Genomic DNA, 14760 nt, shown 5'->3' with positions numbered 1-14760 from the left:
AAGGTACTGTCTCAGAATGATGACAGGAATTAGCTTTGACATCTTTTCTGACACATTTTCTTACTGCTACTATACTTTTATCTGCATGTGCAGCTAAATCAAACAAATCTAATCCAAAGGGAAATTTATTGTCATTTCTTTTTTTATATATATATTCACAGATGATAGATAGATAGGAATCATCATCCACATTAAAACATAACGATGCGTGTTGCAGTACCCATGCCAGGCCTGCGGGCGGTGCTCTCTTAAAAAGTCGAGAAGAAGCTCTCTTGAAGTTGACTACAAACTGCAGAAGAGAAACCAAATGAAAACTACACTGTACAAAGTTAGGGAGGTCAAACAGAGAAAGAACAAAACACACACACACACAGGGTTCAGTTTTGTATGTCTTTTATAGATATATATTCATTTATATTAAAAAACATTGACATTGTCTACATCACAGACAAGAATCAATATTCTGTTTTAAACCATTTGCCATGGAGCGAACCCCCCGCCCGAACGCCCGCCCGCCCGCCCCGGCCCCTCTGTACACAGTAAACTTTACATCCTTTTTACACCGTTATCAAAGTAGCTGCAAAATACATACAACGCTCTTTTAAATTCAAACGTCCTGATTGTACAAACAGTAGCGTTTCCCACAGTTAGAACATTGTCGCGGTGATAAAACAAAGTGATTAGCGATCGATACTGTACCGACGGGTCTCACCTCCAACTGTGTTCTTGGATTGAAGATCACGAGCCACAGAAAATCTCTGCTAATCTCTCATGGAATAAAGCGATTCACACGGAAATTCCACAATAAATGCGACTGGCAGTGAAATGTAAGCCAATAACGATGGGCTCATCCTCACATTTGGTTATTTAAATCAGGGTTCATAATCCGAAATCATCAGTTTAAACGACTGAATTTGATTGTTTTGTTATTGTCTTTTTGTGTTTGATTCAAGCCAATATTTTTTAGGGTTGTAGCTCTCAGTGATTTAAGGTCCTTTATTATGCCGTGAATGTTTAGTTTCCCAGTCAGAATCTGGTTAACCATGGTTAACAAGCACAGAATTGGGTATAAAAGTGGGGGTAGGATTACCGACACGATGCATTCGGACCAGACTAAAACCTCAGGTTGTTTTTTGATTTCGTCGGCTATTGGTTCCAGAACTTGAACAAGGGAACTAGAGTTAAGCAAAGAAGATCCAGGGTTTCCGCCAGGATATTTTGACACAGTGGTGGAGCAAGCACCTCCCACCCCACACCCAAAAAACACGGTACAGAACGCAGCCAATAAAACGCGACAGAGAAAAACAATGAATCAGAGGAGGAACGTTTTGTCGTTTACTGAACTGGTACTACTAGATACTGCGTTTCTTCATAGGAGACGACTTGAGCTCCGCGAGCAACAGACTTCAGTCATTAGGAAGTTTCTTTTGGGATTTCTCCTTGAAAAACACGCAGAATCCGTCACATTCAAGTCCACCTCCATGATGCGCTATGTGTTATCAGTTCACTTCAATGTCTACACTTTGTTTCAATATGTTTGATCGCGTGGGATTTCATCTTGAAAAAGATCATTTTTCCAACTCTTGTGTACGTGACACACTAGTCAACAAGCTAGCGGAGGAACTAGTTCAGCTAATTTGTCTATTATTATTCATGATGTAACCTGAAAAAGAGGTCAGACTAGAATGAAGCCTGAAAAATCCATGGAATTCATTGGCCCTCTTCATGGAGTCAAGTAAACATACGGCAGCCATTTTGAAAATCCACTCGGTCTCGCAATTCTGTGCTTTATTTCCCAATGGTGTTAAGAAATGACAGGTGAAAAGCATAATGTGGGACCATTAAAATTAAAGTTTTGTTACAAAACAACCAATCTGCTTCAAATTTAGACACAAGAAATCGTAAATATCTACACTGTTTGAGTTAAAGTCGTCTAAAAGTGGGAAAACGGAAGTCTCCTTCCTTCTTACCCTGTTCACACGCTGTACAGTCGAAACCTTCCGCGGCTCCTGATACGAACAGTAAACAACCTTCACATTACCGGAGTAAATAAAAACACATTTTCATTTCACACTGTGGGCCCAGTGAAGCTCCGGTGGAAAATTCTGGAGCGCACCACCGATCTTAGTGTGGCGGAGTTTTTGGCAGCAGAATGTACATGGAAGAAAGTTCTGAGTGGGTTGTGAGAACAAACAACACAAAAGAGTGAAAGAGAAAAGAACTATTCACATCTTTCTTGGCACAAATGCATGATTTCCGGGTGCAGGAACCAAATATATCTCAGAGCAGGTACTGGACATTTGATGCTGATGTGGAAGAGCAAAGATTCATGAACTAAAGTTTTAGTTTTTTTTCTTTTAAATTACAAGTATTTCACAGGTTTAAGGCTGCAGGAGAAAGTAATGCTCACTGGTGGACGTGTCTGGGATTGAACCAGCAACTTTTTACTGTACAGGCCTCGTCACTAGAGCTGCCGATCTGGTTAAGGGGTTAGTGTCATGCACAAGGACACTTTAGCAGTCACTTGAAAAGCCTGGGATCAAGCCAGTAACCTTGACAGGAAGCTAAACAAGGCGCTAGGCTAATGAAAATAGCTCCACAAACAAAAACAAAATGTACTTTGATGTTTTTATTTTTAAATTACAGACTGGTGAAGCGTCTGTGATGCTAATTGTGCTAATGATGCTACGCTGCACGCACCGAAGGGGAAAACAAAAATGAATCATGCTCTTGACAATATTGATGATTTGCTTGTGGCTGGTCGCGGGGGCAGCAGCTGGATCAAAGAGCCCCAGACTTCCTGCTTTGGAGACGTCGTCTCTTGGGTCTGCCCAAGGCCCCCACCCATTTAGGATACCTTCTGAGTTGCAGTCACAAGGTCACTGGTTCGATCCCCATCCCCTTCAGTGATACTCAGCATTCTAATATCTGAACAAACGTGAGCGCTGATGAAGTTGGTAGACAAATTTTAAAACGGGGCGCTCATGCACCGCACAATGAGATGGAGAATCTTAAAAAAAGGCCCTTTTTCTGCTGGAATCTGCACTTGTCGGAGCTAAAAATCCAAAATAATCACAGGCACCTTGAAAATAAAATCCCTCATGTTTTTTTTTCTTGTTGTTTTGTTGTTGTTTTTTTTCACAAATACGATAAGGCAGTTTGATGACAGCGATTCAGCATCTTCTGCTCTGCTCAACAATATTCACAATTTAGAGAGTTTTATATTCACAACCCTTTTGAAATGACCTGTAAAAACAGCTACAATCAAAAAAGAGGCACTTTATAAAAGAGTATATAGATATCTAGGCTTTGTACTATTAAATATCATATGCATACTGTTTATCTTAGATACCATTGTGTCCTTTTATATCAAAAATGTGGCAGAAGGTTTCAAAGAGTGGAGAAGGTACTCTAGTTAATGCTGCTCTGCATGAATACTTTAGTATATACCATAACGTAATATACAGGCATCATATCAAACCAACAGTTGCCAAAAAATCTATCAGGACTTTTTACAGATTTTCTGTTTGCCACATGAAAGTATTTTATATTTTATATACAAGCAATTTGATAAAATAAGATGCTCAAAGTGTGTATTTCAGATCCTGAGAGTGTTTAGATATTCCTTTAGTTATTTGTTGCATCTTGTTTTGTATATATTTTTCGTCTCACGCTTTTAAAATAACCTGTATTTTTATTGATAATAGTCACTTTTTAATACATCTCATTTTTGTAATAAATGGTCTCACTTTTGTGTTATGTAGCTAAATACAGACATTTTTCATAATATTTTATTACTTTTTAGATTTCTTAAGAAATGAAATTGTAATAGTTTGTAAAAGTTGACTTTATATTGATATTTTATTCTGGTGAATGCTCTCTATTTATTATAATAGCAGTAAAATGTATTAAATAATTTCTAACTTGGTTCCCATTGTTCTTCACATTTTTTATAAATAACAAATATGAATTTCATATATTTTTCAAGAGGTCAGATGATAATAATTTGCTTTTTGTCATTATAAATATAAAAAACATGTTTGAATGACAGATATGAAACGCTGTTGGATATTTATATATCTGTCCTTTTTGGACATGTTTTATTCAATTTTATTGTCAGGACGTCACTCCCTCAGTAAATTGTGTATTTTTTTTTTTAATTACTTGTAATGTATTCACAGCTGTGCTAGAAAAGCAGTAAAAAATATAAATAGATTTTTTGGCAAGTGTTAAAAATAAATCATATTTGGTGAGAAAGTCTTCTTCTCCATCAAAGCGACAATTTCCTTTTGAAGCGTTCTGTTTGAATCGTAAAAATATGTTGCACCATTGAATCGTCAAGTGATTCCCTGAAAGTCCGATGAGTCGTGACAGAATTGTCCATGAAGTTGTACGTCAACGTCATTTTACACCTTTTCCTTACCCTGTTTGTGTGTCTGTGTGTTTGGCACGCGTTTGGTCGACGGTGAGTGGATGAGTTTGCTGCACTCCAGCGTTCCAACCCCGCAGGTCTCTTTTGTTCGGGTGGTTGAGTCGTGATTCTACAGTCGTGCGCTGCTGGATGGAGATCAACAATCTGACGGAGAGAAATTTAAAAAAATGTTTTTTTAGTTTAGATAGAGAAAATATGAGCTCAACTAGTAAATCATCCATCAGAGTGGTACTGTAAAAGCTATACTACAGTACATTGTTTTAGTAAGACTCATTTTGTTTTGCTGCCACTCAATGCTAAATCTCACTAATGGCGCAAGTGGACGTGCTAGAATATATCAACTTGTGCGAGAGCTCGCTCTGTTTACACAAATATTCCTGCAGAACAAGAAGACACACTCGCACTCTAAAATAGCAAGCTCCTCCTGAGTTAAAAAGCGAACACATGGACCAAGAGCTTTGTCCAACCACTGCTGTGTTACTGTCTGACATATGTGTAGCTTCACACCTCCATATTCAATATCTTTAAAATCTTAAATATGGATCTATTTTTGAGTGGTTTTAGCTTTCCACGCAACTTTGGACGGGTTTGCTAGCTCAAGTTGGGTTTGACCACAGACTTTAGAAGCTTTCCTGTCTAGGCTGTAGCGCCCTATCCGACCTATCAAAAACATCCTCCTTTGTGCAGCTTAAATTCAATTACAATACAACTCAATGCAATATATCAACTTTGGCGCCCCCAGAGGGTCAAATGAAAGCATAGCCAGAAAGCAGAATTGACAGAATTAGCTAGTTAGCATTAGCTTTGTCAGACGACATGATGCAAATACTTTTATTCATACTACTAAACAGGTAGTCGTAATGTTGCGGCTCACTATTCCAGAGTGTTCACCGGTTAATGGAAGCAGATGATTTCTTTCTATATGAATCACATTTCAGTTGAACTGCTCGAATCAATAGAGTTCGACAGCGAAACATACTTTAGCTATCACCAAGGTCACGACCATCTATTTCAAGACTCCTCAGGAGGACTGAATGCAATGAACAGGAATGGAGTGAAAGAATGTCGAAGGACGTTTCCTTGAGATTTTCAATCAGAATAAACAATGACGCACAAGAAAGTCATTGAGAGTTTTCATTCACGGACGCGCAGAGGAAGACACGGTCGCAGGAGATGTTAGAATGACTTCCAACATGTGAAACGTTTCAGTTCACTTCAGCTTCGCAGTCATAGAGGTAGCATGTCAATGCTAAGCTATCTCTGCTGTCAATACGACTTGATGTGACTTGCTAGCAATGTCACGTGTCTTCTGGAATGTTCTCACCACTGAATCCGTTTGAATAGTTAAAATGGTCAAAGTGGCAAAAGAATAATTAGTGATTAAGTTTAGGCTGATTTGGAAACTGCTAACTGTAACGCTGTCGACCATGAGCTAATATACGAGCTATATTAGCATATATTGTTCATTGGTACAGAAAAGAAAGCTACATTAAGCTAATCTGGTTTGATAGAAAATTAGATGTCAGGAAATGATAAAGCTTTCTAAAGTTTCTAAAGAGACTGACTTGTTATTAAACAGATTTGACTCCTTCAGATGAATTCATGAATCGCGTCCTAGCTCCCGTCCTGTGGCTCCACACAGGCCGTGGCTTGTCTCCACACATTAGCCTACAAGCCCACACCAGTCTCACACAGTCTTCCATCATCTGGTTCATTCCAGGCTTGACACCTCCAGATCTAAAACAACTCCAGCGCGCAGCAGCTCCAATGATTTCCCTTCAACTTTGAATGATTCGTCTGCAGCTGTGAAACCCTGTCGCACGGCTTCGACGTCGGACCGGATTGCATTTACTCCAAATGACCTCGGCCTCAGCCTAAGTTATTGCTGTCAGCGGTGAGCACCACATGATGCGACTTATCTTGGGCGGCTGATTATCGCAGACTCTCTGTGTTGCAAACGTCAATATCACCTGACAAACTGTTGCCACATTCCCAGGAATTCTGAGCTGCTGGACGGCCGACTGGATCAAGCTCTCGCCGCCTGGTCAGCGCTTCAGTCTTTAAACCTGCAATAACTCGGACTAAATGACCTCCTCCGGCCACTGCAAACCGTTCGTCCGTCAGCGGAGGACGATAACTGAGAGCCACCTTCACTGCGCCTGACCACTCGCTCCGTCAAACCACTACAGCAGCTTTGCTTCTCAGCCCTTCCCTTCCCCTGCCTCCCTGCACAAAGTGGCTGGCACGATTATGAACGATTATTTTCCTCGTCGCCTAATCTATTTATTATTTTTCAGATCATCGACTAATCGTGATGACCTTTGTTTGGACCTATTTTGAATTTCTGTTTAACCTAAAGTTGCTTAAATCATCTCACTGTGATACTCCGACACCATACATTATTAAACAAGTATATTAAAATAATGACACATGAAACAGTTGACAGAGAGCTCCAGTTCTTTTAAACTGAGGTCTTTAGTGGTCCTTAAGAAGAATTAAAAATCATCAATATTCATATATGTATCTCATATGAAATCTAAAACGATGTGCTCAGTGTAGCTAGTGACTAGTTCAGTTCTGGTTATTATTATTAAGAGGAGAGACACTGAGGACACTTCACTACATCTACAACTGACAACAAGTTAGCTCCGTGCTAACCGACATATTAGCTGTTAGCTCGTGGGTGTCACAAAACAAACGGACCACGGAACACTCTTTCATCATTCTACCATGGTGTAGAAGGGGTTTGCTCATCCTTAAGACGCGTTTTCTTCACAAACAAAACGAAGCCTCACTTTTGAACACTACGACCCGTCGCCGCTCGAACTGAGGCGGTCAGTCGGAGGTGGTGACGCGGAGCCTGGGGCACGCAGCGACGGCAGCGAGTTGGAGTCGGACCTCAGTCAGGAACCAATTGAAGGAACAGAAATTGACATGTCTTAATGATTCCAGAGAATATGATCATTTATCACTGCCTCTCAATAACAATCACTTCTTGAAGCCCAATGTGTGTTTATACCAACAGCAACACAACACATCAACGCATAGATTTTGATGTCAACAAAATTTTGTTGTCGACGTAATCGATGACATCAACTAATCGTTGCAGGCCCAGTTCAAATCCAACTCCGGTTTCCTCCAAGCCTTCAGAGGATATTAATCCAAATCAGAATTTTAATTGTAAAACCCCCTACGTATCTGGAGTACCTGGGCCTGGTTGCCATGGAAACTCTTTTAACTCTAGGTCTCCCTAGCTATAGTCCACTGTGTGTCCTGGTGGACCCCATCCTGCAGTGGAGGAGGGGTGGGGTCGGGGGGGATGCCCGGTGAGTTCACCCACACATGAGGAGAGACACCTGGTGGCTCGCCTCCACCTCCATTTGTGCGGAGAAGCCTTGTTACGAGCAGACGAATCAATTGGCTCCGCTCTCTGAACACCCACTCGTGGCAGTAAGAGACTCTACAGACACGTCTGGCAACACGGCGCTGCACAGCAGCTCCACACCAATCTACACACCAGACACGGGAAGTGACTCACAGCTTCAATCTGAATAGCCTCGTTTTCAATATGGAGATATCCATCCAGCAGTGGCGGTGAGGCTCTAACATTATGACCACCTGCTAGATATTGTGTCGATTTTTCTCTATTTTAAATCTGAATTTTTGGAGCTATGCTGCCTTAATAGTGACGCTTCCCACTGGTATCCCCAGCTTATAATGCAGGTGTTGAAGTAGGATATATTCATGGTAGAATTGAGTTAAATAAACTAGATGTTACGGGCAGTTCAGGGGGTGGAGGTGTTCCTCTCCAAACTTGATCTGATGCACTGATCTTGTCCGTTCTAGTCGCCCCAGCCTCGGAGCCTTCAGCCTCTGTTGCTCTCCTATAAAGCTTCCAGCTCACTCTTGCTGGTAGGACATCGACCTTTCACTTTGTTGAACACACATCAAACTGCAGGTAACACTTCCCTGCTTTTGATTTTAACACAGCTGATCAGCACACGCTTTCTTCCCTGCCTGCCGGCCTGAGGTGAATCAAATTCCAGATGCATGGAAATGAGCTGGGTTCATTCGGAAAGGGGGCATTCAAGGTAAATCCAGAGGAACAAATGAAGGCGCGTCGCTCTGCAGAGTTCAAACAAAAGCTGGAACAAAAGGGGGCGTAATTCTTCTGCTGACATCAGCATCACGGCATCACCACAAAATGCCGATTAATATTTTCGACAGCCACAATCAAACTGATATACAAATATTGTTCATTGCAAATATCGGCCAATGAATGCTAAATCTCGCTAATGGTGCAAGTGGACATCCGAGAATCATCCTGTGTGAGCGCTAGCTGTGTTTACACAAACTTTCCCACAGAACTAGGAGACAAACTAGCACGCCGATGCTATAATTCTAATTGTTTTTTCTTTTCTTTGCCAGAGCGATCTGACATGCTAACACGGCTAAAATAGCAAGCTCCTCCTGAGTCAAGGGAGAAACAGTTTCGTCCAACCAGCTGCTTTATTTTTGTTGCTATATTTTTGCACATTGTATACAGCCAGCTGCCATACTCTTCTGCACTGTCTGTTCTATTTTGTTGAGTAGTTTGCTGTTTTATATTTTAAATTTTAATATTATATGTTGTTGTTGCACACAGAGAATTAATAAAGTGTTTCTGAAAACTTTGAAATGAAATTAGCAGTGCGGGTAAATAAACCAAAAACACAAGAGGTAAAGAGTGAACTCAGGAGGCTGATGCAGTTTGGATCGAACCGCTGTTGACTTCCTAATCTTGCCACGTTTACATTTTGTGTTCAGTTTTATGTTTACTCACTCAGGTATTTGCTGTCGCCATGCTTACCTTGACCATCCTTCCGACTGATCTGGTGTGCTCTGAGTTCTTCTGACTTGTAGAAATCAATACTGGCGTACGTGTTGATGCCGGAACCCGCAGCGTTCCCTCCATCGTTGTAGGTGGCGGAGGCATGCTCCACTCCAGCATGAGAGCCCTCCTTCACCACCAGGTCCAGGTCAATATAGTTAAGGCCTTGTTCAGCTGATGAGGTTGAGGCTTGCGGAGGAGGTGTGGCAGACAGACTCGTCGCCTGCCCGCTCTCCCACAAGGAGCAATCCAGACCGTGGCGATGGCTCGCTGGCTGGCTTCCCTCTGGATAGTGCAAGGTGGAGGATGGTGCGTGGCAAGGTGAACTGAAAGTCTCTGAACGGTGGCTCCGCCGCCCCTGCTGGTCTGCTCGTACGAGTCTGCTCACCCTTTCGGGAGACTGGAAGGACTTGGCTGGGGAAAAACTCAACCCAGTCTCAGGTGGAACAGCGTGGATGGCAGGTCTTGCTGAAATATTGGATTCTGAGCTTTTAGTCTCTGTAAATGATGCAACATTATCCGTCGCCACCGAAGCCATCTTTTTGGATCTGTATCCGGTACTTCCCTCTGCCGCTAGTGGAGAGGCTTTATCACGGTCGTGCCGGGTCCTGGGAGCAACAGCCGGAGGAACTTGCGGGTTGTTGAATGTGGACCGGACCGGAGTGAGCGGTGTTGATGGCTTCCCTAAATCCATGCTGACATACTCAGTGGAGCCAGATAAAGGTGCGGACAAGCTCCTGGGGAGGTTGTTAGGATTACCAGAGCTGAGGAGTTGCTGGTTCAAAGGACGGATTGTGCCGTGAAGCACAGCTCGACCACGTTCATTCTCCACATCTCGATCATCATCGTACTTGTCTTCCATGTAAACAATACTGACATAATCGCCAACATTCTGCGGTGCTAATGGATGGAGATTTTCCTTTGCCCTGGGGAGGGTGTTGGCTTTCGTGATGTCTGACGATATGCTGAGGGGTCGGCCCTTCCTCTGCTGTTTCGGACTTTTTGAACTTGATCCTCGTTTCTGATGGCGGCCGTCTTTTGTGCAAGCTCCTGCACTCTGCACGCCAGATCGTAATAAACTTAACCCTCTACCCGCTGACAGTGATTTGTCCTCCAGACTCTCACTGCTGGCTGAGCTGGAGGAGAAAGAAGAGGAAGACATGGAGAGTTGGCAGCCCCCTGTCGGGCCCATCGCTATTTTATTCCTTTTGGTGTACCCTGCTGCCCCTCCCCTTCCAGCTCCACCACCGATGTCCTTTTTTCCCTCGCCTTTGTTTAAATCCTCCTCAAAGCGAGTGTAGAGTGTGTGCTGATACGCCCGAGGGAGGGAGAAGTAGGAATTGAACATTTTTGGTTGCAGTTGGTGCTGTTCGGGGTGGGACGGTGGCGTGCTGCAAGCCGAGCGGCTGCTCACAGGCGAGATGTTCATGTAGTCGGTGGCAGCTCGGCTCTCCATCCCCACCCTGCTGTCCCAAATACCGATCCCTTGCAAGTCCGTGGAGCTGCTACTGTTGGGGGACATAACCATGTAACCTTCAGAGCTGGGCTGCCGTATGTGGCGAGGAGGGGACACGCTGTTGTTGGGGGTCATGGCCATGTACTCATCATCTGCCTCAGCTTTGGCTGCAGCGCCAGACATGGAGAGAGAGAGCGAATCAGGCGGAGATGTCACTCCAGGGAGCATGGACATGTAACCACTGTCCACAGTGGAGCCTGCGCCCACTCCCCTCCTGGTTTTATCAGCTCTCTTTCTACTACCCCCTACTGCGCCCCCGAGGCCATGATGTGAATCACCTCTCTCTCGGTTCGCACTTTGCGTCATGATGGCGTATTCTTCATCATCCTCATCATCTTCATCTTTTCGATGTGGGGTCAGTCGTTCATGGTCAGCCAACGGCAGGGATGCCCTCTTACTTAACAGTCTGCGTTCAACTTCAGATTCCCGACTGGATGAGCGTCGGAGAATTCGTCGTCCTTTGGAACGATGGTGGGAACTGAGCAGTCCTTCACGATGTCCCATGACTATATAGCTGGAGGAACCTTCACCGTGTACATGATGTCCAGATGTACTGGGCGCAAGCAAGGAGTGTTCACCAGGACTAGAGCCATATTCATCTGAGGAACCGTAGTCACTTGGTGAACCAGAGACAGATACTCTTTGCGACACTCGGGGGTAGGAGCAAATGGTCATGCCACCTACTGCTGCCCCCACTAGGCCGCACTCTGATCCATGACCAGAGCTAGAGGAGAGGCTTGGTGCAGGGGAAGGTGCAGGGTTGGGTGTATATCGCGCAAGGCTGAGCGTTATCTTGGCAGGTGTTGGGGCCCTTGTGGGCTTTGGCCGTAACGTTGGTGTAGTTGAGCAGGAACCATTAAGACTTGGGCTGGAGCTGGCCCATGTTCCTCTGGCACTTGTGCTGCTTTCCTCAGACCTTGCTCCTATGCTGGCAGTTCGCGCCCTTGGGAATCCGTGGCGCGAGGTCGGTGAAGTGCTGGTACTGCTGCCCCCTGTTCCTGGTGTCTCAGTCCGAGCACGTCTAGAGAATCCCACCTGGCTCGGAGGCAGATTTGGATGGTGACGACGGCTTGGGACGCTGATGGGGTTCGAGACTGTGCCACCTCCACATGATGTTCCGACAGACTGAGACTTACTGCGCTGGCGGAACTCCTCGCTCAGGGCCTTCATAGCCTCCAGCAGGGTCTCGTGCATGTTCTGAGCCACCACAGAGTCGTCCACTTGCATCCAGAACTCTCCCGGGCCTGTAATTGCTGAACGTCCCACCTCGATGAAGAAGAAATTCTCCGAATGGCCACACCTGCGAACGTTCATCAGCTGCAGTACCACAGAGGACACATCGGAATTCAGCTTCAGGAAGTTGACAGTCTTGTCAGTGAGGCACAGTCGGTAGATGCCTACTAAGTTCCTGGCATGTCCAAGACCTTTTGGCCAAACTTTGACCTGCCACACTTCCTTGAACGTTGGTATCGGCGATGGAGAGCTACACTCTCCACTGCTGCCATAATCCTCCGGGGTTCGACCTGTGGACCACACAGAAAATAAAGAATCAGATTTCAAGATCATCATTTAAAAAAACAAGTCTCTATGGAGTAACAGCAGAAGACCACAAATACCAGTATGAGCACTAATAAAGATATATATTTTTTAATATTATAACTAATACAAATGATATAAAATACATATACATTTTAACATTGTGACCAGCTGAATAATTGTACTTTAGACTTTCCCTTGGACACTGAAATGTCCATCTTAGTCCAATCTCACATTTACGTTGCTGAAGAGAAACAATGTGCATGCACCTGATACTGAACTTTACTAAATTATTTGAGGGCTACATTTCTCGACAGCATTTCGATAATCTTTGGGAGAAAAGGCATTCAAACACGTCAACCCGCATCCGACATCTTTTCATTGCAGATGCAGTGCTCGCTTCTTTGGTGCCGACAAAGATGAGCTTGCAAAATGCAAACTATAGTAAATTACACGTTCTGTTTTGGAAGTTTGAGAATACTTAAGTAACATTTGAGTTGCAGTTTTTAACTAGTCCTGAAGTCCAAGCGAAACTTCTAGTATTTAGTAATAACATTTTAGCGTTCTTATTCCACCACTGTATCCACGTCCTCGATATATTGTGGATTTTGTTTTCAGTGAATGACATAGGAGATTTCACTGGCTCACGGGGGCTGATATTTGGGTTAAACTGTGTTCCAAAACAGGGAAAGAGATCCAAGAAAGTTTTCATTTTTCTTGGAAATAGCAGTGCAGCGGAACGTTTCTGGGAAGCCCCCCTCCAACGTAGTAACAAGCTCCAAAGTTGAGGTGAGTATTAATTTATTTTCCAAGACCTAGCACATAAAAAATCTTGTTGTTGAACAGGAAATTGTCGGAAATGGAATCTGAAATCTTAAGAGCCTGTGTTTAGCATGTTCCGTGCTTGCATTCATTGGTAGCCAGCTACTGACCACTGCGCCACACAGCTCAATCATAAGCAGGTGGTTATAATTTTCCAGCAGATTATAACTACGCCGTCGGACGTATTTCTAGCGGAAATAACGGAACACGCCTGGCGAGCGCTTGAGGTAAGCATCAGGCGGACAGCGCTAACAGGGCGGTGCACTCTAATGTGCCTCTAATGAGAGTCGATCCTGCCACATTAGCGACACGAGACGCGTCCATCCATCAGTCTGCGTGGACGTCGGTGTCCTCCCGCATCGACGTAAACACGAGGATCGCCCACAGAAGCGCGCTCTCCCTCCAGTGAGGGCGCACTCGCGATGCCGCCTCGAGTATCGCGGTGCACGAATGTAGGTTAGAGGAGAAAAACAAAAACACAGCAGCAGCAGCGCGATAGGCTGCTCATATATGATGCATCCCGCGCACGGTTGCTATATGCCACTGCACCACACCAAAACACGCCGTCGCCAGACGCCGATGCTTTCCACTGTCGCCCCAATCTAAACGCATCCACCCGCGTGCACCATTGTCTTCAATAATCCCGAGCTTTATTGGTGTTTAACGGAGATTGCAGCACAATCCCACCCCTGCTGATCAGCCGCTTGTCTCCGGGTAAAACTCGCGTCACTCGTTTTTCACCTCACATTCTGAAATAAAAACGCAGAGAGAATTGGAAGATTCGCCGGTGCATATTGATGTGGAGGGAAAACAGCCCGCGCCACGGAGAAGGCCCGATGCACGGAGCGTGTCTTACAGTTGCTCTGGAGATCCAGCATCGCCTGGTACCACTCGTTCTGGACGCCCTCGCTGTCTGCGGCGATGGCGAAGCTCTCGCTGCGGGTGTACAGCACGATCATGTGCTTGTTCTTGGAGTCCGCCCGCTTGTTGATGTTGAAGCACGAGTCCAGGCTCAGAACCTTCTTGGGAACCGGCGACTTGCTGCGAAATTTCTTCTCGTTCTCGTAGTACTCGAGGCGGGCAGGTCCGTGCTCCGAGGCCGCCCTCAGCACGAAGAAGCGCCGGTGCATTGATTTATGTTTGCGGAGGTAACCGCTCTTCTGCACGTCTTCGTAGCTCTGCGCCTCGGCCGGCGGGTTCTCCATGACCAAAGCCGGGTGTGTTAGCAAGCAGCGACCTCGGGGGTGAAAGCGGATCCACGCGCGCGCCTCTCTAGTCCATCATCCAGCTCCCAGAACCCGCACGGAGGAGTCCAGCAGCATGAGGGTTCAGGGTGGGCAGGAGAGCCGCACCATCTTCTGGATCGGCTCCGGGAGAATCCAGCAAAGGGTCCCCGACCCAGCTGGCTGGACCGGCGGTCCGGTCCCGGTTCGGTCCAGTCCTGCCTCGAGTCCAAACACGGTGCAGACCCGGAGCTTCAGGACGTCTCCTCCACCTGTCTGTCCCGACACCTGTCAAGCCTTTCGAGTCAGCGCACAGCATCCGGTGAGCATCTTTCAAAACAAAACTGCGAAACTAAACGGC

General features: G+C 45.2%; 1 protein-coding gene across 1 annotated transcript; it reads right to left on the bottom strand.

The window, feature by feature from the left end:
- Positions 1-525: 525 nt before the first annotated feature.
- Positions 526-14679, bottom strand: si:ch211-284e13.4 (insulin receptor substrate 1-B). The gene is made up of 3 exons (XM_053847846.1): positions 14033-14679; positions 9282-12341; positions 526-4576 (listed from the first exon to the last, which is right to left on the bottom strand). The coding sequence occupies exons 1-3, from the start codon at positions 14379-14381 to the stop codon at positions 4569-4571; spliced, it is 3417 nt and encodes a 1138-aa protein (XP_053703821.1). The 5' UTR covers positions 14382-14679; the 3' UTR covers positions 526-4568.
- Between the last annotated feature and the right edge of the window lie 81 nt (positions 14680-14760).

This window comes from Synchiropus splendidus, chromosome 17 (genome assembly GCF_027744825.2).
Source record: "Synchiropus splendidus isolate RoL2022-P1 chromosome 17, RoL_Sspl_1.0, whole genome shotgun sequence".
Taxonomy (NCBI): Eukaryota; Metazoa; Chordata; class Actinopteri; order Syngnathiformes; family Callionymidae; genus Synchiropus; species Synchiropus splendidus.
Note: the sequence above shows the minus strand (reverse complement) of the source record. Positions and strands in the feature narration are given on the sequence as shown.

Excerpts from the sequence above, each read along its gene's own strand:
- si:ch211-284e13.4 (XM_053847846.1), bottom strand. The coding sequence starts at position 14,381 with ATGGAGAACCCGCCGGCCGAGGCGCAGAGCTACGAAGACGTGCAGAAG. Across the intron at positions 12,342-14,032 it reads GCTGGATCTCCAGAGCAACT|GTCGAACCCCGGAGGATTAT; the intron begins GTAAGACACGCT and ends TGTGGTCCACAG.